This window comes from Anser brachyrhynchus, assembly GCF_964034855.1.
Source record: "Anser brachyrhynchus genome assembly, chromosome: 4".
NCBI lineage: Eukaryota > Metazoa > Chordata > Aves > Anseriformes > Anatidae > Anser > Anser brachyrhynchus.
In genome coordinates, this window is record NC_137698.1 from 45,108,132 (window position 1) to 45,131,772 (window position 23,641).

The 23,641-nt window shown below is 38.9% G+C and overlaps 2 protein-coding genes across 4 annotated transcripts in view; one reads left to right on the forward strand and one right to left on the reverse strand.

Annotated features, from left to right (window-relative positions):
• Positions 1–1,859, reverse strand: part of BBS12 (Bardet-Biedl syndrome 12) — a 62,939-nt gene extending 61,080 nt beyond the window's left edge. For both annotated transcript variants that reach the window (XM_080590541.1, XM_080590540.1), the window contains exon 1: positions 1,652–1,859. The gene's annotated coding sequence lies outside the window, so the exon portion shown is untranslated. The remainder of the gene's footprint in view (positions 1–1,651) is intronic.
• A 5,483-nt stretch (positions 1,860–7,342) lies between these two features.
• On the forward strand, positions 7,343–19,503 carry IL21 (interleukin 21). Of its 2 annotated transcripts, XM_080590549.1 has the most exons (4): positions 7,343–14,169; positions 14,295–14,330; positions 18,130–18,267; positions 18,715–19,503. In XM_080590549.1, exons 1-4 carry the CDS (start codon positions 13,903–13,905, stop codon positions 18,811–18,813), a joined length of 540 nt encoding a protein of 179 aa, XP_080446675.1. In that variant the 5' UTR covers positions 7,343–13,902; the 3' UTR covers positions 18,814–19,503. The 2 variants fall into 2 exon arrangements, with proteins under 2 accessions (XP_080446675.1, XP_080446674.1); XM_080590548.1 differs by lacking the exon at positions 18,715–19,503 and having other exon boundaries at positions 18,130–18,698.
• Positions 19,504–23,641: the final 4,138 nt, after the last annotated feature.

Consider the following 23,641-nt stretch of genomic DNA (forward strand, 5'->3'; position numbering starts at 1 on the left):
CCAGGCATGTGTATTAAATCATAAAGACCTAAGAAAGACAGATAATGACTGGTAAACTGGCTGGTTAGGCTGGTCACCCAAAACAGGGTGAGCATGGGCCCTTTTTGTTTACCAGAAAACACTTGCAGGGGCACAAATCGCACTGCAGTTACTGAGATGATCAAGCAGAAAAAGCTCACTTCAGATTGAAAATTCTGCATCAGACTATGAAGAAAGATTTCTTTCCTAGGTCATAAAAACAATTACAAACAAAACTTCAGAATGAAGTATTATAAACAGAAAACTGAAATGCTCACACAAAAGTGTCAGCATGAAATATTTTGCTGTTTCAATTTATTAGTTTTTACAGAAATTGGAAAAATCAATAAAATCAAAGAGAAAATGCTGAAGTACAGAGGTAAGAGGGAAAACATGTTTTGTTTGATCCTTAAAAGCATCAAACCAGAACTAGCAATAAAGGAGAAATCGAGGCAGGTCAAAGAATGAGTAAGGAGAGTTTCCATGGCATGTGACTATGTCAGAAGGTAAAATAGTTTAATCTTTGGTCAATTAAAGATGATTTAAGTGAAGTGAATGGTGGCTTTTCTCTCAGAAAAACTTAGCATGGCCAACTCAGAAAATGCAGAGTGCAATGGGAAGAAGAGAACCAGGAGGAAAGCTACAGAGCTTACTGCTTTCTGCAGTACGCAGAAATACTCCAAAATAATGTTCATCTTTAATCTTCTCCTGCAGCTCCGCCACAAACAGCAATCTGAAAGAACATCGTCGGACTCCTTTGATCTCCAGTTACTGTGTTGGAAATTGCATCTTTGTCTCCTTTCTTCCTTCAGGCCGTTTCTGACATTCTCATTCGAACATAAGCAAAGAGTTCTCAGCTTTAGTGTTTCCACTTCCCTTCATGTTGTCACCCATTGTGTAGCAACATCAAATACAATTATTTTGCAGACTCTGGAGTTCAATCAATATTTCCTTACTGTGTGGTGCATGACATAGACACACAACTACAGAAGATCAAGGTGGTGTGGCTAACTGTACTGTTGCCTGTGCACTCTCTGACCAGTCTAATGCAAGCTTCCTACTGATTTAAGCTCTTAATGTTTTATTTGCAGAGGGTGTTGAGGCCATGGAAAAGGTTGCCCACAGAGAAGCTGTGGATGCCCCGTCCTTGGAGGTGTTCAAGGCCAGGTTGGACAAGGCCCTGGGCAACCCGATCTAGTGGGTGGTGTCCCTGCCAATGGCCGGGGGATTGGGACTAGATGATCTTTAAGGTCGCTCCCAACCAGAGCTGTTCTATGACTCTGTTTTGGCTGTGGTTGGGCTACAAGTGCATACACAGTTGCTAGAGTGGCTCTGCAAATGACAGCAGTAGGTGAAGGTCTGGCTTGAAGGTAAAGGCTAGTTAGGACACTGTCACATCTACCCTCTCCTTCTCCTGCCTGCTGCTGTCACAGCCCTCCATGCCCAGTGGTGCAGAGACAACGGCCCTCGTAAATCAAATGGCCAGAATGATCAGAGTTAAAATGAGTACCCCGAAAAGGGGGAAGAGGATGACAGAAGAGGTGTAGCCTTCTAGGCTGTGGGGTAACAAAAAATACCCTCAAAAAAATAAAAAAAAAACAATATGAAGACACCGAGGGGCTTCCACTGTTACCTCAGTCATTTGCCCATGGCCTACAGCAGCGTTCCTCAGCTGGTAAAAGCACATCTCACTGGGAAGGCACCACGGCTGCCGCAGGGTCTCTGTACCCAGACCACTGGGATGGCTGGTCCAGTCTACCAGCTCCCTACCAGAGCACGGCTCATTTTTGGCTGCATCAGTGAGCGAGTTTGTTCCCTGGAAGGCAAACACAAAGCTGGTGGGTGGCTGGCACTGTAAAGAGGGGGAAAAAAAAGCCTCCTGTGGCTTTTGAGCTGGGTCTTCAATACTGGGGGATGCAGTCTGATGAAGGGGAGATGTAAGCTGCTGCTTCTGCTCTGCAGCACCCTACATCCATGACAGTCCCGGGAGGGAGAGGCATGCCTGGTGAAGGTGTGCAGCACTGGTGTATCACTGTCTATCCCTGGCCAGCAACAGGCTCGTAGGGTAGGAGGACAGCAGCCCCAGAGAGGCAAGTGGAAAGGTAGCGTAGTGGCTAAGAAACCACCTAAAAATGCTGCCAACCAAGCATCTGAAGAACTGTACGCTTGGTTACACAGCAAAAGAGAGAACAGGAATACACAGTTTTTGCTCGAGTTCAATTACGAAGTAGTTGTGTAATCCTTGTGATAATTAGAGGAACAGGATATGGACTGAAAATCCAGATATATGGAGAGGAATAGTGAATCTTAACATATTGCACCTGAGTAAATTTTGGATGCTCAAAAGATGGTTGGTTCTTCCTTGGTTGTCTGCATTTTCCACATTTGAAATAATTATGTGGGAAAATATTTTCAATAGCCTCCACTGATTTGGACTAGTGTCTTCAGTGCATCCTCGTTTTTCTCTCAGTTTCCTGTAAGTTAGTTCAGACAAACAGCACTGTCTGCTCAAGGAACCCCATGTCAAGTGTTAAGTCTGCCCATAAATAACAGGCAAGAAAAACATCATTCATACAGAAAAGTAACTTCAGACTGTAATTTTATTATTTTCCTGTATACTTATCTGCAGCTGTAGCTACAATAATTATTGGCTCAGGTTTCTGGAAAGAAACAAAAGCAGGACAAGACATTTTCCAGTAAACAGCACAATATTAAGAGTAAAAATTTTTTCCCCTTTATGAAAAGGAACAGGTCTATCAGGACCAATGACCAGGACCAATTAAAATCTAAAATCTATTGTTTTCTACTGATGTTTCGATATAGAAATTACTTAAAATTATTACTATGAATCTTGCCGGTCCTCCCTGAAGTGAATTGATAGTGGGTGGTCACACTTTCAATCTCTGCTTACACAGAAGTATTATATAATCTTTGACTAATGCTTCCAGACAGATTTTTGTACCCCACAAATGCAGAGTAGTTATTTTTCACCTAGGTATTCTATTTTTTTTTTTACATTTTAGCAAGAAACTTTGTTTTGTACCTTGCATGTTCTTTTTCTTCACATTTGCTTTCTATTCAGAAAATAGTTATTTGATCAGGTTTTTGATCGTTTTAAATACGTTTCCGTAGATTCACTTACCGTGTTTGGGCACAGGGAATGGTGTCTGTGCTTCTGGGAACTTACCTGACAGAGGCAAAACTTGCTGTTAGTCTGTGTGGTTCTGCTGCTCATGGCAGAGAAGGGATCATGATTTGCCAGTATTACAGACTTGGGTATCCATTATTGCCACAGCTCAGCTTTCTGGGGATTTACATGATGGTAGGTGCTCACCAGAGCAGAAGGCAGCAGACAAGGAAGAGACGGGAAACCAGGTGGGTCCATGACTCTCACAAATCCAGTTTGGCAATGCAGACATGGCGCGTTTCTTCTACAACTACACAGCACAGAGAAGCCAAGAAATATATTTTCCTCTCCTTCGAGTTCCAGCTGTGCATACCTGCTTTGTCCTTTGCACCAGCATTAGCGCATTTCAACTGGCAAAGAACTGAATCAATTCACGGGAATTAGCATTAAACTAAACTAGGAAAGAAAAAAGCACGTTAACTGATCTAGTGATGAATTATGTTTGTATGTGTGTGATTTCAACTGCTTCTGCTGCAGATCCATTAGTCTTGCATTTGCCTTGTGTATAAATTTACTAGTGTGTTTAGACCATCTGAAAGCCCACATATATTGCATGTTATCCTAAGTAGTACCAGTACCATGTTTTATTCTAAATTATCTGACTTCCCATAGCTAATTTCTCTATTTATCTTCACACTTGAAAAATACTTTCTTCTCACCCGCAACTCCCTGTATTTAATTTTTATTTCCTTCTTAGACCTTAATCATAATCAAGAATATCTTGATTCTCCTCCCTTTTAAGGTCAAAACAGGTTCACAGCATATCTTAAAACATTTCCATTATTGTTTCCACTGAATGCAGGGAAAATATGTTGACTTCATTAAAAAAAAAGAATAAAATTAAACCAGAGATAATTTTCATAAATTAGATGTACAGATTTCACAGCTCAGAAACAAGGATGTCAAACGTGTCCAGCTTGTATAACCTCCTACACAGAAACCACAAGGTTTCAACGATAAGTCACTGAAACCACAGCATTCAGCTTTTTATCCAAGACTGCCTGTACCGAATGGGTGCTGCTGCTTCAGTGCGATGACTGATCACACAATAGTTTTTCCAAGGTTCGCTTAAGGTGCTGACCTGTGAAAAAAAATGAAACTCATTATGCAAAGCAACTGTGCTGTGTAGCTTTTTACATTTCTTTCTGTGTGCATATGAAAGATATAACTGGGGATGCAGGCACATACATTCATGTCTGTTATATGTCTGGTTATAGATGAAGGCAGAGAGAAAGGCTTCTGAAAAAGTTTAGTGAGAGAAGCTTTTTATTTCAGAGATAATGCATTTAAGTTTTATCTGTTAAGGACTGTATGAGGCAGTTAGCCCTGAGCACTCCCTAACCTCCTGTAAATAAATCTGCTATTTCATCGTTTAAGTATAAAGTCATAACAAGGTGCATTATATTCACAGAGTAATTCATGTATGAGAAATAGGATAGTTAGCATTCTAGACTATATACAGATAATAATTCTATTCTACTCTAGTAATTCTATTCTATATAATTCTAGATCGGTATAGTTGCAACCACATCAGAGACTTTATTGGTATAACTGCCATAGGGAAAAAAAATTTAAAAAATTAGCAAACCAACAATACCTGCCTGAGTGAGAAAATTATACCTGCAAGTTTTAAATAGAGACCAGTCTGCAGAGTTTAAGATTTCCTAAATCCTCTTCCTTGAAATGATTCTGTCAGAAACCATATTTCAGCCACAACTAAAGGACTTAATTCTGTTTGCACTGGCACTGAAGTGCTGTTCCTGGAATGCTGTTGCTCAGTGATACTCACTGGCCCCCTCAGCCTTGTGTGCTAAGGAGGTACTTGTTGCGTAGGCGATCCATGGTTTTGATCAGCAACAGAGCCAGTAGAAGAGGAGTTTCTGACTTCTAGCAACTCACTGCTGTTTGTAAATCTGCCAGTTGTGCTAAGGAGAAAGTAGAATTGATAGTGAAATGATTCTGGTTAAAACAAAGCAAAACAAACTCTCAAGCTGTTTCCGAGCGGGATTTTTAACCTGGATCATTTCATTGATCCAAGCAGCTTTAACAGAGGCTCCTGACAGTGTGATACACTGTGATGCAGAGCCACAACTGTGGTGGTGACCTGGAGTAGCAAGTTCTTTAAATGGCTTTGCAGCTGAAGAAAGCACTTGCATTACTACATCCAGAGATTTACAGAGGTGGCTCTGGCCTCAGCCTTCCCTCTGGCTATGCAGCATGATACTGCAGTGTCTTTTCTGCTGCGGGAGCTGAAGTGTAAATGGCATGTGATGTCTGATCCAGTGGCTCGCAGCACTCATCGCAGTGGTGTACATAGAAGCTGGTCTGCAAGCTGGTACGTGGAGTCACTTCAAGGGAAGGTAGACCACATCCTCCAGTGCATTCTCACGCTGCTGCTCTGCCCTCACCAGATCTTGCTGTACTACAGAAGCGCCCTAGCATGGTATGACATGACAGTTCCTGGGCCTGGGAAACAAAAAACGTGGCAGGAGAACAATGTTAATGAGTTTACAGAACTTTAAACCAGCATTATCATTAAATAATTCTACCAACAACTGAGTATGCACGTAAACTTTTACACATATATGAAGACTGGTTCAATCAAAAGACTGCAATATTTTCGTAATACATGAGAACCAGAAAGTGAAACTAGTTAGAAATAAAAGCAGTACTCAGTCATCTGCTTCTACCAAGACGTGCCCAAAGGTAAAGCATAATAAAAAGTGAAAAGCTGCATTTGATTTTAAAGATAACTTAATGTAGAATGTATTTGTAAGGAAGGTAAAATTCAGTGCAGACTTGCTGGAGAGGAGGGGAAAGAGGCCATAGTCCCTCACCATCTGTGCCCCATCGTTTGCTCCAGACCATATAACAGAGGAACAGTTGTACAGCTACAGAGATCCCACACCAGCACAGCAGCCTCACTAAACCTGGAGAGTGACTTCCAAAATAATCAATATCAAGCCTTTAATTTTGATAGTGAAACACAGGCTGTAATGTCATGCTGATCACTATGCAAAGCATGTCAGGCTATAGGAATGTCCAAAAGCCAGCGGAGTAGTTACGCAACTCACAAGTTGCCAGAGACTGCAGCATACTCTGCAACAGACTTGTCCATCTTGAACCTGTAATGGTTTGGTTTTAACTTGTTTGATAGCGCTGATACTGTAACATCAAAGCAACTCTCTTCTAACTTTTGTTCCCTCTCTTCATTAGTGTTAATGAATGAACAAAGGCAGCACTTTGTATTGTGTCATTCTGCTTCCTCCATTCACTGTCCAACAACTGCATATATCTCTTTTGATTTTTCTTTCTGAACATTTTGAATGAACATGACATTTACTTCTGGGTTTCAGTACTACCACATCACTGCTTTTCACACTGCAGGCCATGCTGTCTCTTACTGGAGTTGTCAGGAAATGCGTTACATATAGAGAGCAGTTCTGTGGTAGAAAGATTGCATGCTGCTTGACCACGTTTCCTGAGAAGACCTGCCACCAAGCAGCAGAGCTGCAGGAGAATCCATTGTTGCAATACCAAAGAGGAACACTGACTTTTCTCTTTTTTTGCCTCCACTTCTACTTACACCTGTGTCTTTAAGCCAAAGATCTACCTTCTGCCCTCAAATTGCTAAAGAAACCGTAGAACCTTGACTTCCTGTGAATTGTTGCCTTGTCTTCTGAAACTGGCTGTCCTTTAGTAACGGGCAAAGATTATTAGTAGTACTGTAAATAAAAATGAAATTGCCCTATAAAAGCTGGAATACAGCAGAAACACAGAAAAAAGCTTTAATCTCTTATCGTTACAAAGATTGAAGTGATAATGCCCCATGCAGGAGTTTTTAGCTGAGATGTGAAAGGACTATATGACGTGGATGCCTGCACTGGCAGAAGACTAGACTCAGTGACCCAGCAAGGCTCCTTCCATCCTACATGCAGAGAAAGGTGTGACCCAGCAGCTGGGAGGCTGCTCCAACATTAAAAGGAAGACTTGCAAGCGTGTGACCACCAAAGGACAGTTCTTCTCAATATCTCGTTCTGTGCATAGCTGGCCCAGGCTTGTCTCGGGCTCTGGACGACAACAGGGTGTCTTCTCGATACAGCTTGTCATTGTTAGTTGATACGGCTGCAAATACATCAAGAAGATTATGTGCATAACAATCATCATTGGGCTGACCTAGGAGCAGGATGCACCTGGTATTTAACATATACACATTTACTGTTAACGTTAAATTGTTCTGCTTTATAGTCAGTCACCCACTTTTGCTGAACAAGGGAGAACTAAGACAATAAAGCCTTGTACAAAGCAAACGAGGCAGTATAGGAACATTTGCAAACAGCTTTGCATTTCTCTAGCATCTTCACTAGCTGAACCAGTTTCCAAAGCCTAGATAAAACCCTGAGCAGGGCTGTGCTATATTCAGAAAGATTTTGCCTGTTCTTGAAAGCTGGTTCTACTTTCCATCCACCAAGTCTCTTTCATTCTTACACTGCCTCTTTTCTGTTACGTGGCACTGTATCTCAGCCTTAACTGCAATCGAGAACCACAGATTATAATGTTAATGTTGGTGATGTTTGCAACCAGAAGTGTAAAATAATGATTTTTAAATCTGGAAATAGCTAGAGGCTGAATGCAGGCATGCCCACAGTACATAGGTACCAGCTCACAGCTCCCACCACAAACTGCTGATAGGGGGCTTCCCTGGCGCTCACAGAAGTTCTCTGCAGACAGCAGAAATCCGTCCAGTGATTTCTCTGTACTATATAGGAGGTTATATTTTTATCTTCTCAATGGCCTTTGGCTTTGAAAAATGAATGGGACAGATATGATTTTTTTTTTGGCTTCAGGATTGCAAACTAGTTGTGCTCCAGTTGTCCATCTTCTTTTATTAGTTCAAAGGCACTAGTGCTGGGGCTAGTAGAGTCTCATATTTAGTCCTCGCGTGGAAGACATTCCATGCATTTGGGGAATTTCTTGCTCCTGAGTTTTATCTGGTTGGGCAAGTATGGCAATGGAAGTTTTACTGTATTTCTCATCACAAACAGGAGAATAAGAGAGTGATTCTGTTCTTTTAGTGTTCATAAGCACGGAAGAGATGGAATACAATACAGATACTTTAATTTGACTTGTCAATGATGTACTCTACGATTTTACTTTATAACCCAGCCAGGCGAGTGCTTGTTGTACTCCTTTCCTTGCTTTCCAGCAACTAGAAATTGTCTTGAACACTCAGCTCAATGTAATCATCCTTCCATGATATAAGAATCTTCCATAATAAAAGCTCTTGCTTGGCATTCCTTTCACGTTCAACACATTCTTTCAGGACAGAAACCCACAATCTCCTGTAACAGCTGTTGTTTATTCCTCTAATTCCTTCATCTGCTGCATGGGACCTTTTATTAGCCAGTGTTAGGCCCACCTCTATATGGATTAGAAATTGCTTATAACATAACTGTGGAGAAGCATTATGGAGAATCTCAGTGGTTTTATAGTGCTACATGTAGTCTGTTAATTTTTCTGTGTCTATGCACCACATTCAGAGTTGTAATTATTCTGATTTTTATAGTAAATAAAAATTGGAGTTAGTAATATTTTTTCCCTGCTTTTTGTGGTTTGATTTCCTCTTTTCTAAGCAAGGCTAAGATGGAAGAATTATACAAAAGCTACAAATAAGAAAATAAGATTTAGAGATGGCAAAATGGACTTGCAGAGCTGTCACAAATATTTTGAAAAATAGTTTTCCTTAATCTGATATACAGAGGTCCTCTTCCAAGTCTCTCATTTTCCAGCATAACTCTCTCCCCTACATTCCTCCCATGTCGCAGACAGTATCTACATGAAATGCCACATACATAAGTTACAAAAATTCTTTGAAAGCAGCCCTGTGAGTTACAGGCTTCTTTTTTGGCTGAGCCATAGCAATGACTAAGCTATGGGAAAAGCCTCCATTCAGCTACACTGTAAAGGAAAATGTGGGTGGGGGGAACCGGGCTTTCATTCAGCACTTAGGTGTGGAGTGGCAATGTCGCAAAGAGGAAAGAGGAAGACAGCCTCGTGGGCCAGGGATGGGAGATTTCCACTCTGCAGCCAGCCCTCCAGGGCCAGGCAAGCGATGGTGTGAGAGAGAGTGTCATTATTTGACTCAGCATGTTCCTAAGCCACAAAAGAGAAGTGACGTATACACAAAGCATGTTGCTTGCTCTTATCTGATAAGAGGGATATCAAGGAGTTTTCTCCACTGCCTAGACATAAAGGAAGTTCTTTGTCCTTATATTTCACTTTCTCTGTCAGTGTGCCTTTCTTCAAGCAATTATTGTGCCTTTACAGCCTCTAACACAAAACAGAAGACTATATGGTTTTAGGGAAATGATATGCAAGCACCTGCTACCACATTACCAAATACCTGTTGTTTAGCTTCCCATTCTAATGGCTCCACCAGCTTTATAACTGATTTACCATATAATGGATTTAATTGAGCATTATTTCAGATAGAGCCATCTCACCAGTATATCTCCAACAAACCCACGGATTATCCTGCTGAACCAGTAAATGAATGAGGTCTGCCGTATTTCTGTGACGCTTCTGGGTAGAAAGTGATAAAGCTTCACTTACTGCCTGCTGCACAAACTGCCTCTGGTGTTGTGGTACAGACATTCCTTCACACGGAAGGTTTCACTGTAAAATATGCAGTCATCTTCACCACCATCTACCTTTCACATAAAAAAATTTCATCTCTAATACCATAAAGTGCCTTTTACGGTGCAGTACCATACAAAAACAGCACACACAACCTGCCAGCCATCAGCAGGGTTCTCCCTTAGTTTGCAAACCATTAAGTAAACCTAAATGTGAAGGGATAGCCACTGCCCAACAACATAGCTTTGCTAAAAGGAGAACCTTGCAATGATACAATCTCCTCAAAACAAAGAGAGAATTTTGTAACAGTTCTCATCACACTTGAGCTTGGTTCAGCGAATTTAAATCTGATTTCGTCTACCATTATAACTTCTGTCTTTCCTAAAGCAACAGCATCTCAGGACCATCCAGGCTACAAAAATGCTAAGCCTCACAATTATCTCATTGTTTTTGTTATTCATATTGTATCTCCAGAAACAGCGGTATTTTAAGACCTGATCACTGCATTAGATCCCTAATTATTACAATTTTGGGAAAACATGAAAGATGAAAATTAAAATGGCTGTTAGCTACACAGGTATGATTCTACTATAGAGCTGTAGGATCTTGGTAAACGTGACTGTAAAGGTCAGGGCCAGTATCTGGAAATGACTCCCAGAGATACAGCAATATCCAGAATGCATCTGTGCATTACTCTTGTCCAGCAAACCACCAAGGACCAACAAAAACACAACATTAGTCCATAGTAGGTGAAGCATTTCTAGCTGGTATGATAAAACATTATAGCTACTGCACAATGAGATGTTGGGACCTCATCCAGAATAACATCTACCATTTCAGTGAAGAAAGATGAACTGGCGGTGTGCAGGGCAGAACTGATGGGATGACTGGGGAAAGGTACGCTAACCGACCTTGTTTTGTCTAGCTCAGGGTCAAAGAAAGTATGACTGCTCTCTCTAAGCTAAGCAAATGAGGAAGCATCGGGCAGGGGAGAAAATGACTTAGGTTGAAGAACAACATCTGCATAAGAACAGAAGAGGCCAAACGAACAGTCAATGCATTTAGGCTGGAAACAAGAAAGCTCCTGAGCTAAATACAGAGAAATTACACACCAGCCACAGAGGTAAACACAACTGTTAAATAATTATGATACATTGTCATGGCAGGGGACAGGAGCTGATGCCCTCAATGTTGTCCCTTCAAGTCCTGCATTTCTGAAAATATAAGGAGAGCGCTAACCAAAGTTTGTGAGTGGTCCTGAAGTTGCCTCGTCAATGCCGACTCTCTGCAGTAGCATCTCTGCATGAGTAATTGCCAACCATCTAATGAGGATATGGCTAACAGAGGCAATCCCACATCCAAATGGAAAGTGTCCAACCTATCAGTCACATACAGCTGCATAAAATAAAAGTAGCCAGGGCTAACACTATCACCTACAGTAGCTGGGTTCAAAGGAACTCCTCAAAAGAATTCAAAGTTGAACTCCTGACAACAAAAAGCAGCAGCATGCATTACCACCAGCCTGCTCCTTTACTATTAACACTTCTAATGGCATAGACAAAAACTGGACTGAGAATACAATGCATCTTGATAACCTACAAATGATGATGAAGGTTCAGTTATGGTAAAGAGGAGCAGACTGAAGTAGAACCTTCTTGTAAAAACACTACTATCAGAAGTCATCGCTCCATGCCCTCAGCAGCTTTACACCTTAAAAAAGGTGCTTAAAAAAGCAGCTTTACACCTTAAAAAACACCTTACCCTACAATGCTTCACATGAATAAGATGGGGAAAAGGGAGACAAATTCATGGTTTATCAAACAAAATGTCTTTATTGCTGCTGATTTCCATTAATGAACCTTAGCTATAAACTAACGCAACTCTGGAATAAAACCTGAGACACCCCCCACTTCACAGTCCAGCTGGGCTGCTTATCTAAAATGATTTCAAAGTACGTCCCTCAAAAGTGACATGCAAAAAATGATTGCACTACCTTTCCTTCAAGAAATTAAAATTTAGACTGTGATGGAAGAAAATTTTTCTTCTTTCTTGTTTCTGTTCTCATTCTTCAGGATTTCTGTTCTATCAGGTGTGATCAGCTATCCCTTTCACCAGGAGAGATTTTGTGCATGCATACTTGAGAGCGTGAGTGCATTTGTGTAGACACATACACACCTATAAGAATTATTCCTTTAAGCTATCCAGTTTCTTAAAGATTATAAATGGCTTAAGCACAGAAACAGTGTACAGTGAATAAACATACATATACAGAAGACAAACTCACCTGAGTATGCCAGATAAATCTCTCACCAGCTGAAATGATCATTTTGACATGAACAGCCAGAAATAAGTCATCCCACTTGACTGCCCAGATTCACCAGACAGGTAAACACAGAAGCATTTTACACAATGCTAGCTTATTACACTAGCATTCTAGCTAAAGACAACATTAAATTGAAGTCCATACACTGTAGATTTTGTAAGGCATCGCCACAGCCACATGGAATCTCTGGACTTTCAGAGCCCAAGATTTAGGACACTTAAGCACCTTTTTATTCACCATAGTGAAGGTGTCCAGGTGACTCTATCTGCCTTCTACTAGCTCTATATACAAACCTTTCAGTGGTCATACCACAGTGTTTACAACCATTTATTAGTGATAATACGTAACAGCCACTTAAAGTCATTTTTCCTCCTTGTGATGAAATATTAGGAACAGTGATTTTGAAATCATCTGATTCCTAGAGGTGGCAGAACAGTAAGTCCCTAGTGCCCACACGGAGCCCTTCTGAGAACAGTGCAGCTCAGTGAGAGTGACAAAAATTGGGCTTGGGCTGGAGGAAACTGATCTAAAAAATTAAATTAAATAAATACATAAGAGCACATTTGAGAAGAGTACCTTCAAATACCTTTAACTTTCATGGAACTCATTGAGGAAGGAGGCATCTGTGGAAGTCCCCATAAGAGAGCATTCCTTACCAGCATTTGTTGGAAAAAAATGCTGTCATTAGTGCATCATCTTTCAAGTAATAATCTCAAAACTATTTCCTCAAAAGCAGCCTATGTACTTAATTACAATAGGAATTAATTTTGAAGGAAATCACAGGAGTATGCCTTATTTCTTAGATCATTCTGATGGTTTTATTCTGGCTTTAAATTTTGTGAAGTATATATTTTTAATGGATTTCACACCAAACAAATGCACTTCTACATTCTCAAAAGAGTTCTCTGGTCTCACTGTCATATCTACATTGAAAGGGTTGCATAAAGTTGCAAAACTAACCTCAAGCCTAACTGTGGCAAACTTAACTGAACATTTAGCTGCCATAACCACTGGTCTACTGACAGCCACAGAATGGTAACGTCCTGAGGGACTCACCGGGATTTAGCCCCTGATCCTCCAGTATCATTTCCATCTGGGGAATGGACATGGTATGGGGATTTACCTCTCCCATGGCAATGCATCTCCTTGAGCTCAGACTCCTGCAAATGCTTTTCACACCCCAATGGACATACTCTCTAAAATGCTATTATAATATCTGGAATTAGATTGAAGTAAATATAAAGTGCAATTCAGCTCGCTTGAATGCTAAAACGAGCTTTTACTCACAGCTGTCACAGAAACCAAGCACAAATGTAAAAGTGGCAGTTCACAGACATCAGGGGAACAAGCTACACATCCTTTGGAGCTATAAAGTAGGAAAAATACATTAAAATTGTTAAAAGAAGTCCTGCCATATTTCATCAGCATGAAATGGAGCTTCAGTTGGATTGGAGAGGTTCATTGCTGCAAGAAGCAGGAAAAAAATGCAGAATCTTTGTTTACCTGGGTCTGTGGTTTCTAAGTACCTACTTTTTACTACGTTCATTTCTTGACTCAAAGCGAAAATGGGAATTCACCCTTTTCTCTTTTTTTCCTGTCCAATGTGCAGATGGGGCACATTTTCATTCACTCCATCAATCCCTGCCCCCTACGCACAAGCTCACATACATACACCTAGCCAGTGGAAAAGAAAAAAAGGTTACTCATTAATCCATTCTACAAAGCTTTCCAAACTGAAATGGGTGGGTTTTACATCTCCAGCAAGGAGCAATATATAGGTAGCCATGCAGCATACCTGAGCATAGCTCAAGCATTCATCTTGGATAGCACAACTTTGCTCCTAACGCATTTTAAAACAAAACTCATCAGTATGGAGAGGATGATTATTTTCTGTGTGCTCTTCTTCTGTTCCAGTATGGTTCTGACTGCAACTCCACAAAAAGCAATGAAATACAAACAGCTTGTAAAGACAATTGGTCAGTTAGAAGAGGTAGTGAAAGATAAGGTAAGAAAAGTATTTGTCCTAATACTGAACTTATTTTCAAGCATTAGATATTGCTTAGAATGTAATTTTTGAGGGATATTACTGCAATGTTAAACTTTTCTAACTTAGATTTGTTTTTATTGTAGGATGTTGAATTCCTGCATACACCAGAAAACCCTGTGGTGAGACTGCTTTAACATTTCCTTTTAATTATATCAAATTTATTTTGTATTGGTTAATTCCACTGACAAATGGCAGATGTCTTCTTTTTTGTATCTCTGACCTAGAACTCTTAATGCAAGCTAGTTTGAAAATGCTTTGATAAAAGTTTCTCATTCCTGGGTTTTTAATGTCAGAAGTGTTTATATTATGCAATCTTAATTAGTAGGTTACTACTCTGTGTGTATTCTAGCACACCCACAGATTCCAATTTGTACATATTCCTTTTATTCAACGCTAAGAGTAGGGGATTCGTACAAGACCTACATGACTAGCAATGCTCTTGGGGACGCAGTTTTGGGGAGAGGAAGCGCCTCCAGCTACCATGAGCTCCAACCACACTAGTATTATCGCTGCATGGAGCCTAAAGGGAGCCCCCTTTCCCTCCCACCGTAAGACCGTATTACATAGTGCTTCCTTGCATGTAGTCCCACTGGTTGCTGTGAGACTGCTTGTGGGCAAGGGTTGTGCTATCACGTAGAACAGGAGAAAAAAGTGCATTCTGCAAGTATTCTCTTTACATTATGACTAGTTAAAAGAACAACTACAGGTCTCTGTAGATCCCTTTTTGTACACATTATTTACTTAGACATTTTTTAATGGTGATATTTGGTGTAACCCAAGGTTAGGAACTTCTTGGTAAGTTACATTAGACTCATAGAAAGTGTGTTTATGCCTAACAGTGGCAGGATACGGGATTTACACCAACATTAAATACTAAAACCAGTAACATATTAGCTTAGAAACTAAATGCATTCTACCTTCTTTTGGTAATCCCAAACACACAACGAAGGTCCAAAACTAGCCACAGCTGATATAATGTAATACTTCTCCTGTTATCTGCTGTCTTAAATTTACCCATTATGTTTGGTTTTGGGCACTGACAACTATTTCAGAAAGCAAGCAATTTTGATTGGCATATAAAAGTATTCACTACGTGTAGTTATTAAAAAAACAACTTGCAGAGTATAAAGCTATTTACGCAGGGCTTTAAACTTTCTTGCAAAATACTAACAAGAAGAAAGGAAAAAAAACTCACCTCATTTCACACAGGTTTCATTAGCCTCGTCCTAGGGTTTACAGTTGGGCGCGTTTTTTACTTGCCAAAAGCATAGAGAAGCATGACCAAAAAGATTGCTAGAAACAACTCATTGCTAGAAACAACTGCAATGCAAAAATGTAATGCACCCTAGCTAATTGCTGTTTTTTTCATTAATACTCTTTCTAACTTGTAGTGTCAAAATGAAAAGAATCAGATGATTAGCTGTCATTTTACTGCAGAGTTTGCTACTACCTCCGAAACAAGCAAATAGAGCCAGTGACTAATCGCTTCATCAGTGTTTTTTTTTTCTCTCTCTCAAAAAACATGGTCACCTCAGGAAGGAAGACAACAGTTCATTTGCAGCTTAGGGCTTTACAGGCTGCCTCTGGGAGGTCCTGAGTACCTCCATCATAAAATATAGGAGATAACGAATTCAGGTATTTAGAAGGTACTCAGTGTGACAGAGGTTTGATCTCTGATGAAAAGCTAACAGTAGGAATTACCAGCAATCATATTAATAAGGTTTTCATCCTGCGTGGTGAAATTTGCATTTACTGAGTTGTCCAAATGCTTATCTATGAATTGCAGCGTGCCAAAGTTGCACTCATAACTAGGTAACTGGGTAAATTTATACCTGAATATACGAAACTGGATTTAACAAGAAGTCTTTCATGTAACTGTATTTCAAATATCAAAATATTATTTATATGACAAGCTGCTTATGCCAGATTTGAATTTAACCTTGAATATGAACGAAGAAGACTACCTTTTATAATATCCAAAATTTAGTGATTTATCACTATTGGTTTTGACTTCCTTGAGCTTCCTGTGTGTGGACTGTTAGCCCCACTTCAAACCCACACCATTTCCCTGTACACTCAAGTGTGAAATTATTAAAAAAAAATACATTAGGAGGTAAGAATAAAACAATAGGGGACGTCAACTCAGGAGAAAACACGCTGAGGTTGAGAAAGTAGTCTTGAGACTGAACTGGTTCAAGACAGGAGGGAGAATACGATCTGCTGCTGGTGACAGCTCTTGCAGCTGAAGCCAATGGCACAATGCTCACTTACATCACATCAGCATCTAACCCCGCTGGTTGCTAGTTCAGGAAGTACAGGCTTTTCAGGGTAATCTGTACAATTAAGAGTCTCGCGCAGAGCATTTCTGCAAATTCTCCCTGACACTTACTTTGCACGTTTACCTAGCGCCCCTCAGACATCACCAGCAGCCCACATTTTGAATGCCTCTTCATCAAAGTGCTTAATCCATTGCAAGACAAACAAAATGCAGTCCTTGTGGCCCTCTGACTGTCGGCCTGCTTACAGTTAACTGTTAACTCAGCAAAAGAGAAAAAAAAGCAGCATATATGAGAAATGCTGGTTTCTCAGCTCATCACGGATGAGGCACAAAATGTTTTCAGTTTCAGCTGGAAAATCGATCTCTTTTAAAAAGAGTGTTTTTTTTTTCCAGTAAGCAAGTCTGGTTACGGTAAGAAACCTGAAACAAACATAAATGTGTGGTTTTTAATAAAAATAAAATGTATCTAACCAATATAAGATGTTGCTATTAACATTTGCTATAGGCAACATAAACGGAGGTTGCCTTGTCCTTGCACAAGCAGCGAACTGCTGTGGCATCTAATAAACCAGACGAGATTCAGCTTTGGTAGTTGGTATGCAAAACAAAGATGATGTCTTTGGAGCCTTTCTAACATGCATAATCAGCATTTCTAAATGTTTCTTTCTTTGGAAAATGGAAAACATGTTAGAAATTGGCTTCAGTAAACACTGCTTTTCTTTCTATATTGACAATAGGTTGGTTTTGGTGGTATTTTCCACAGTTGCGTGCCCAGCAAGGAAGACAGCCACTGCACAGGAAAGGAAATTCTGGAAAGCTTGTAGTCTGTTAGCATAATAAAAATTAATACGTAACTGCAGCATGAAAGGAAAAAGGCAGTTGCTCTAATTCCAGATAATTAGCAGCAACAAAAGAATTACACCACCATCATACAGCATACCAAGTGATGGCTTCTTTTTCAAGTTAGACAGAGATGATGCTCACTGGCCTTGACTCAGGTTTAACGTGGCTCTGAACTTCCTGCAATTTGGCAAGACAATTTGAGCTCGGAGCCTGGCTCCTTATCCTATCTCTCATCCTCACTCTCTCTTTTCTCTTAAGTAAAATTACTAACTTCAGCGCTTCCATGTGCCATGTTATCAAGGGAGAATATTTAAGTAGCATTTTAAATCATGCAGGTCTATGTCAGTTCTAATTAGTAAGTAGATAATATGAGAAATGGCACAAAAATAGGAAAAAAGAAGTATATTCTCAGGTGTACTATTGAGGAACAGCCCTGAGAGAGATTAGGAATATTTTTAAAAGAAAATATTCATGCCTGTGCTTGTGAAAATCTGCTGCATATAATGGGATCTACTCTTTAGTAGCATTTTCTTTTAGTTAATGTAATGATCAAAATCCAAAGGGAGATTTTAGGCATTTATATGATGAGGAAATACTTAAGCAATTATCAAAGAACAGGCAGATAAAGGTTAATGATCTCTTATACTTCTAAAAGTAACTTAAAACAATTAAAGGACCGTTCAATCTTCTCAATGAATACCTTGCATAATTAAATTTGAGCATAAATCACAACCTAACACGTGGAAAAAATGCTGCAACATTCATTTAAAAATTATTCCTTGTGTTCTTGCCCATAGGACGAATGCCTGTTCACAGCTGTGACCTGCTTCCAGAATGGCACACTGAAATTACAGCCAAAGAACAGCCAAGTAAACTCTAAGTTCATCAAAACAGTTAACATCTTGAAAAGACCCATTCTCAAAGACTCTGGAAAGGTAGGATCTCCTGACAATGCTCATAATCATGACCATTGCTCCCTACTTTCTGTAACAAATACCACCTACAACAGTGAAATTGTAAAAGCCAAGCATGTTAGAAAAACAGATCAGTCTTTTATTACTTCGGAAATTAAAAATATCCATTGTTCTGCACTTCCAAGAGAGACATTCACTCTGTTCCTATCAGTCAGTTGTGTCTATGCACTTTAATAATGGCAACCATGTGATGGGCAGGACAAAAGGATTGGGATTACTGCAAAAAATGTGAATGAAAGGTGTAGTTATTATTTTCTTTCCCTTTATGAAATAGCCTGTCTCTCAGTTCTTCCATTTGTAAAAAGCTTTGATTACAAAGATTACTGCTTGATCAGTACGAAATCTTTAAATATTATTTATGACTATGATGAGCTCTTTAGAAGTGGCATGAATTTCTTTATATTTCAGCAGTGTGAGTCTACATGTGAATCTTACGAGAAAAAATCCCCCAAGGAGTTTTTGAAGAGCTTCTCAAAGTTGATGAAAAAGGTAATCAATCAGAGTTGACTCCTTCTGGTTTTTGATGTTTTGTAAACAAGAACCGATGTCTGTATTTTCCATTATTCCTAATGTTGCGTTGTTTTCACAGTTTTTCAAGGAGTAATGCAGGACACATGAGACCTGAAGGCTACAGAAAATCTACTATTTAAGGCAGACACTATATTATTTAAGACAACGTGAAAAATGTAAATATTTTCCATTGCTACTGTGCTGTGCTCTGTGTGTGTGGTAAGTGAAAGCTTCTCCCCAGTATGAAGGAGGCTTATTTGGATGGCTATTCATAAGACAGATGCTATTTTAAAAGTGATCCGAGCCTCACCTTACAGTGAAAATTACATTGTAATTTCACAAAAATAGGTTCACATAGGGGACTTAACTATAACCTTATACTGAACTAGAAATACATGAGATGGCTGCTATTCTATTTTTGCATTCATCTCGAATGAACATCATACAGAAGTGTCTGAAACTTTTTAAAGAAAACAAAACAAAAAATTATCAGAGGCTTTGAAGCCTCACGAAGTACTTACTTAGATTGATTTCCTTATTTAAAACAATACCACACACACAACTTATTTGTAAGTTCATAGATTGTATTTTAGCTAACTAGAGAAAAATATCCTGCATTTAACTCTCACAGAACTACTGGAAAAACATTTACAGATTATACAGTATGATATGGGTCTGACCTGTTTCCATGTTGAAGTTAATGGCACATTTGCCATGGGTTTCAACTTGTTAAGTCAAAATCTCCACGCGGGGATGCAGAATTTTGGGTGGAAAAACATATCTCTGGAGATGGAATTCCACCTAGGCTCCTTCAATTTAACAGGCTAAATGCAGCAGAGGCATGACTGGCTGGATGACTGGCCACTGTAAGAGAACCAACAAATACAGTAATTGATGATTATTCAGAGTGAAGCAGCCCAAAAGCATATTGCTCTTTCTCAGAATATTTTACACTTATATTCATGCACCATAACACTATTCTTTCTGTTTACTCTTGATTCATTTTAGTGGTTTTAAATTGCTTTTTTTTTTTAAACTGTCAAGTTTTTGTTATGTGGAAACTTCACTGTTTGCATTTCAGCATTTTGAACGTTTCTGCGGAAGTTTGGCCAGAGATAGCATTGAATTATTACTATTTTTAAATAAAAACAAGTATCACGGCCCTTAAAACTATTTCTTAGTACGTTAATTATATACAACAATATTCTGCTTGCAATCATTCTGTACCTCGAGACTTCCATTTACCCCCCAAAGAGATATTAGCCCCACAAGAAACTGCTCTTGGAAGGGAGTGTAAAGACTTCCAGTAAAAATTAACCTTTCATTAAACTTTCTCGTTACTTAGTAGAAATGTGGTATAGAGAGGAAACTGGAAAAATACATTGAGTGTTATGACGGAAAATTGCAAGCTTAGTTACCTCCAAAAATAATGAGGTACTAATAAAAACATTTCCATTCCTACAAATGTTAGCCTAAGGGAAAACTAATACAAAAAGCTTTTTTTTTTGCCTCTACATTTTCACTGTCCTGAAATGTGCATCTCTTCAAAAACATATGTCGAGAGGAGGAAGGAAGATCCTCACGGCAACAGTGAACAAAGTTTCCACAGTGAATTCTTTTTTTGCCTTGCATCTCCTTGTTTCTGGCTGATGACAATTTTGATCCAGATTGTCTTTTATATTTTTGTTTCAAAAACCAAAAAATGTTTTTCTTCTGAGTAATGTTCTATCATATCTCAATATTTCCACATTATGGCATGAAAATTAATATTCTAAAACTGAACTGACACTTGGAATTAAGCTACTTAGTTTAAATAGTGTCCTGTACCCTTTTATCTCTATTTCTCTGACTTTATTATGCATAACATCCCTTAATGACCAACTGGTAAGCAATATGCAAAGCTGCTGCTGTTACTGCAATGGAATTTAGAGAAGTAGAGAAAGTTAGGAAAAAATTGAATTTCTGATTTGGATCAGAAACTGAGGAAAATATGAGAGAGAATAGTTGAATGTTTTTTTTGTTGTTGGCTAGAAAGCCAACAAATAAAATAGCACTTCTCATTCACTTCATGGCCAATATTTTAGGGAAGGACCTTTATTTTTGTACCAAGTATATAGTATATATTTTTTATTTGTAAATGTTTTTCCCAGTAATTCACAATGTGCATTCAAACCAATATTCTAAAAAAGCCCTTTAGAATTCTTGTTGTGCAGGTGAAATGGAATTAGCATGCCCTGTCACGAACATTGTACGTGACGTATTTATAAGTAATCATTATAAAGCACTGAGAAGCAGCATTTGTACCTGGGACAGACAACTTATTAGAGAAAAGCCTTTAAAATTGCCTCACCAGAATATCATAAGCTAATTAGTTACTCTTGCCTACACTGAAACAATTGTTGGGTTTCTGTACACAAGGCAGCATGTAATGAAGTAAGTAATGTAGCTATTTCTGTTTAGTGACTTGCTCCACTGTTTTTAATCTTGAATCTTATCACACCAAGTGGTTAAAGGTTGCTTGGTTTGTGTTTGTTTTTTTAAATTATTAAACTCGTTTGTAAACTAAGACCATTTCTTATACCCGCAGAACAACTTAATCAAAATGCTATTCATATGACTGAAAAAAAAAATAGTGAGAAGCTGTAACGAATGTAACTTAGAGAGTTAATTGTCCCAAGATGTTGGAGAGAACCATATTTACTGGATAATCCAGTCCACATATGTATTGGTAAAAATTAATCACAACATTATCATTGTTGATCTTAGTTAACGCCACTTCTGCGAAGCATTAGCACAATCGCTCTGGAAATCTCTGTACACTTAGACTTGCATGATGTTGAGGCCTTGTATTAACTTTTTGATTTGTCAAAGCTATGAAAGATTGCGTGTATTATTCAGGGGTGTGCTATTAGAATTCTAAATAAGAAACGTGAAATCAGTGAAGGACAGATCAGTCTTCAAGACATCATCTTGTTCAACACTGGTCTCTGGCGGAACTGAAGATGCCCCAAGAGGAACCCACGATGTCGGAAGGACTGGTTATCACAATTTCTGACCTGTAACAATCTTGATGTATTTTTACTTGTAAGATGAACTCTCTTTGTACTAACTGCACTCTTTACAGAAACGATCCATGTTTCTTTAGCTGCGTACATAGAGTAAGTCCTAAAAGCTCATTACCTCCCAGGGAGGTTTAACAATGTATTTATGATTTTGGTCATAAGTGTCCTTTGCAGGCACTTCAATATGTGTTTTAGCATGGTATACACAACTCTGTATAATATATACTTTTCCTGAGAAGATGCTTTATTTTTATACTAATTGTCTCATTTAATTTAATTATTTATTGCATTTTGTGAATGGAATGTTCATACTAAGGACTATGTGGTCTGATTTATTTATATGCCTGTGATATTAAATAATTTTAGCTAATATGATTTTCTCTTTTTTGTTGCTTTTTGTTTGTTTGTTTTTTAAAAGAGCTTCTAGCCATTCCTACCCTCACAATAACTCATAAGACCACTCAGCGAACTTCATTAGCCTACTCTGTCATAGATGTTGTCAGATCAGATCAAGGACATGATATACAAAGTTTTTCTTCCCTCGAAAGTAATGAGTATGTGGCAGTCCACAAGATAAGGCATTTTTATTACCCATTACATATGGAGTGAAGTCTCCACCACTACAGGGTACCTTCCAGGGGAGCATGGTGTTCAACACACAAGCCTGCATATGCCCATATAGCTTAAATTTTGTTGACTGCATCAAGTTCTGATTGCACACTTAGTACTGTCAGAACATCCATGCTTTCAATACACAAAGTAAACATTAATTTACTGATTTAAAATTAATGAGCAACCGTTCTATACAATTGTGAAGAAGGGGATGCTATTTTATTATTATTTTTAATTGTGCTCATCTCTCATTTAAGAATCTTTTTTAAACATTGCCTTTTCAGACTTAATAAAGTCCTTCAGGCAAACTCACAGCACGTTCAATCACTTCACTGAGATTTCCTTAGACTGACATGAACAAAAATCCAGTAACTTCATGTTTTGAGTCTACACAATTCAAATACCTCATTTGCCTGATTAAAAAGTGAAACACCTCAAAACACAACGCTAGAAGTAACCCAGTCTGTTTTTCACTGTTCTCTCTCTTCTCCCTAACTTTTCTCTTGCTTTGAAATGTACATTCTTCCTTTCCCATTCCAATTTGATATGTTGAAGTTCTCAAAAAATGAGCATTTTCTGCTATTACACTTTATAAGGATAGCTATAGTTCATCTTTTATAAAAAGGCTTTTCCCCTAAAATGTAACAGAAATGGACTTGGATCCAACACTAAAGCAGAAAACTCTAACAAAAACAAAGACAGATCTTCTTTTATTCATGAAAAAAATCCTTCAAAAACAAACATGAAAAGAAAGCATCATAAAACTTCACATTTGAACTGATCCAGGATAGAAGTAGATATGCAGGACAATGCTGCTATGATGCGTCTCCTGAAGACAGGCAGTTCTGCTCCTCCCAGAAGATATTTTCCTCTCACAAAAGAGCCAGCAAACTGACTCCCAAGGTGCTGCATTAACTAGATGCATCCTGCTGGCTCCTTAACAACTCGGTGGTGGCAGATACCTGAATTTGAAGCCCAAAGCGCCCTGTAGAAGTCTTCAAAGGGAAAAAGCAATCGGATTGGGTCTAATCCAAGCAATCGCTCCTATCTTTCCACACAAGACAATAGTGGGAGTCAGAGATCCTGGTATTCACCCCAAGTCAGCTACAAGTCAAATCTGAGTCAAATATGCATATACCCTTTTATTTCCA

What these genes read in the sequence shown, in the direction of transcription:
- IL21 (XM_080590548.1), top strand. Translation starts at nt 13,903, where the DNA reads ATGGGTGGGTTTTACATCTCCAGCAAGGAGCAATATATAGGTAGCCAT. An exon ending in AAGAGGTAGTGAAAGATAAG is followed by an intron (nt 14,170 to 14,294) that starts GTAAGAAAAGTA and finishes TTTTTATTGTAG; the next exon opens with GATGTTGAATTCCTGCATAC. An exon ending in ATACACCAGAAAACCCTGTG is followed by an intron (nt 14,331 to 18,129) that starts GTGAGACTGCTT and finishes TCTTGCCCATAG; the next exon opens with GACGAATGCCTGTTCACAGC.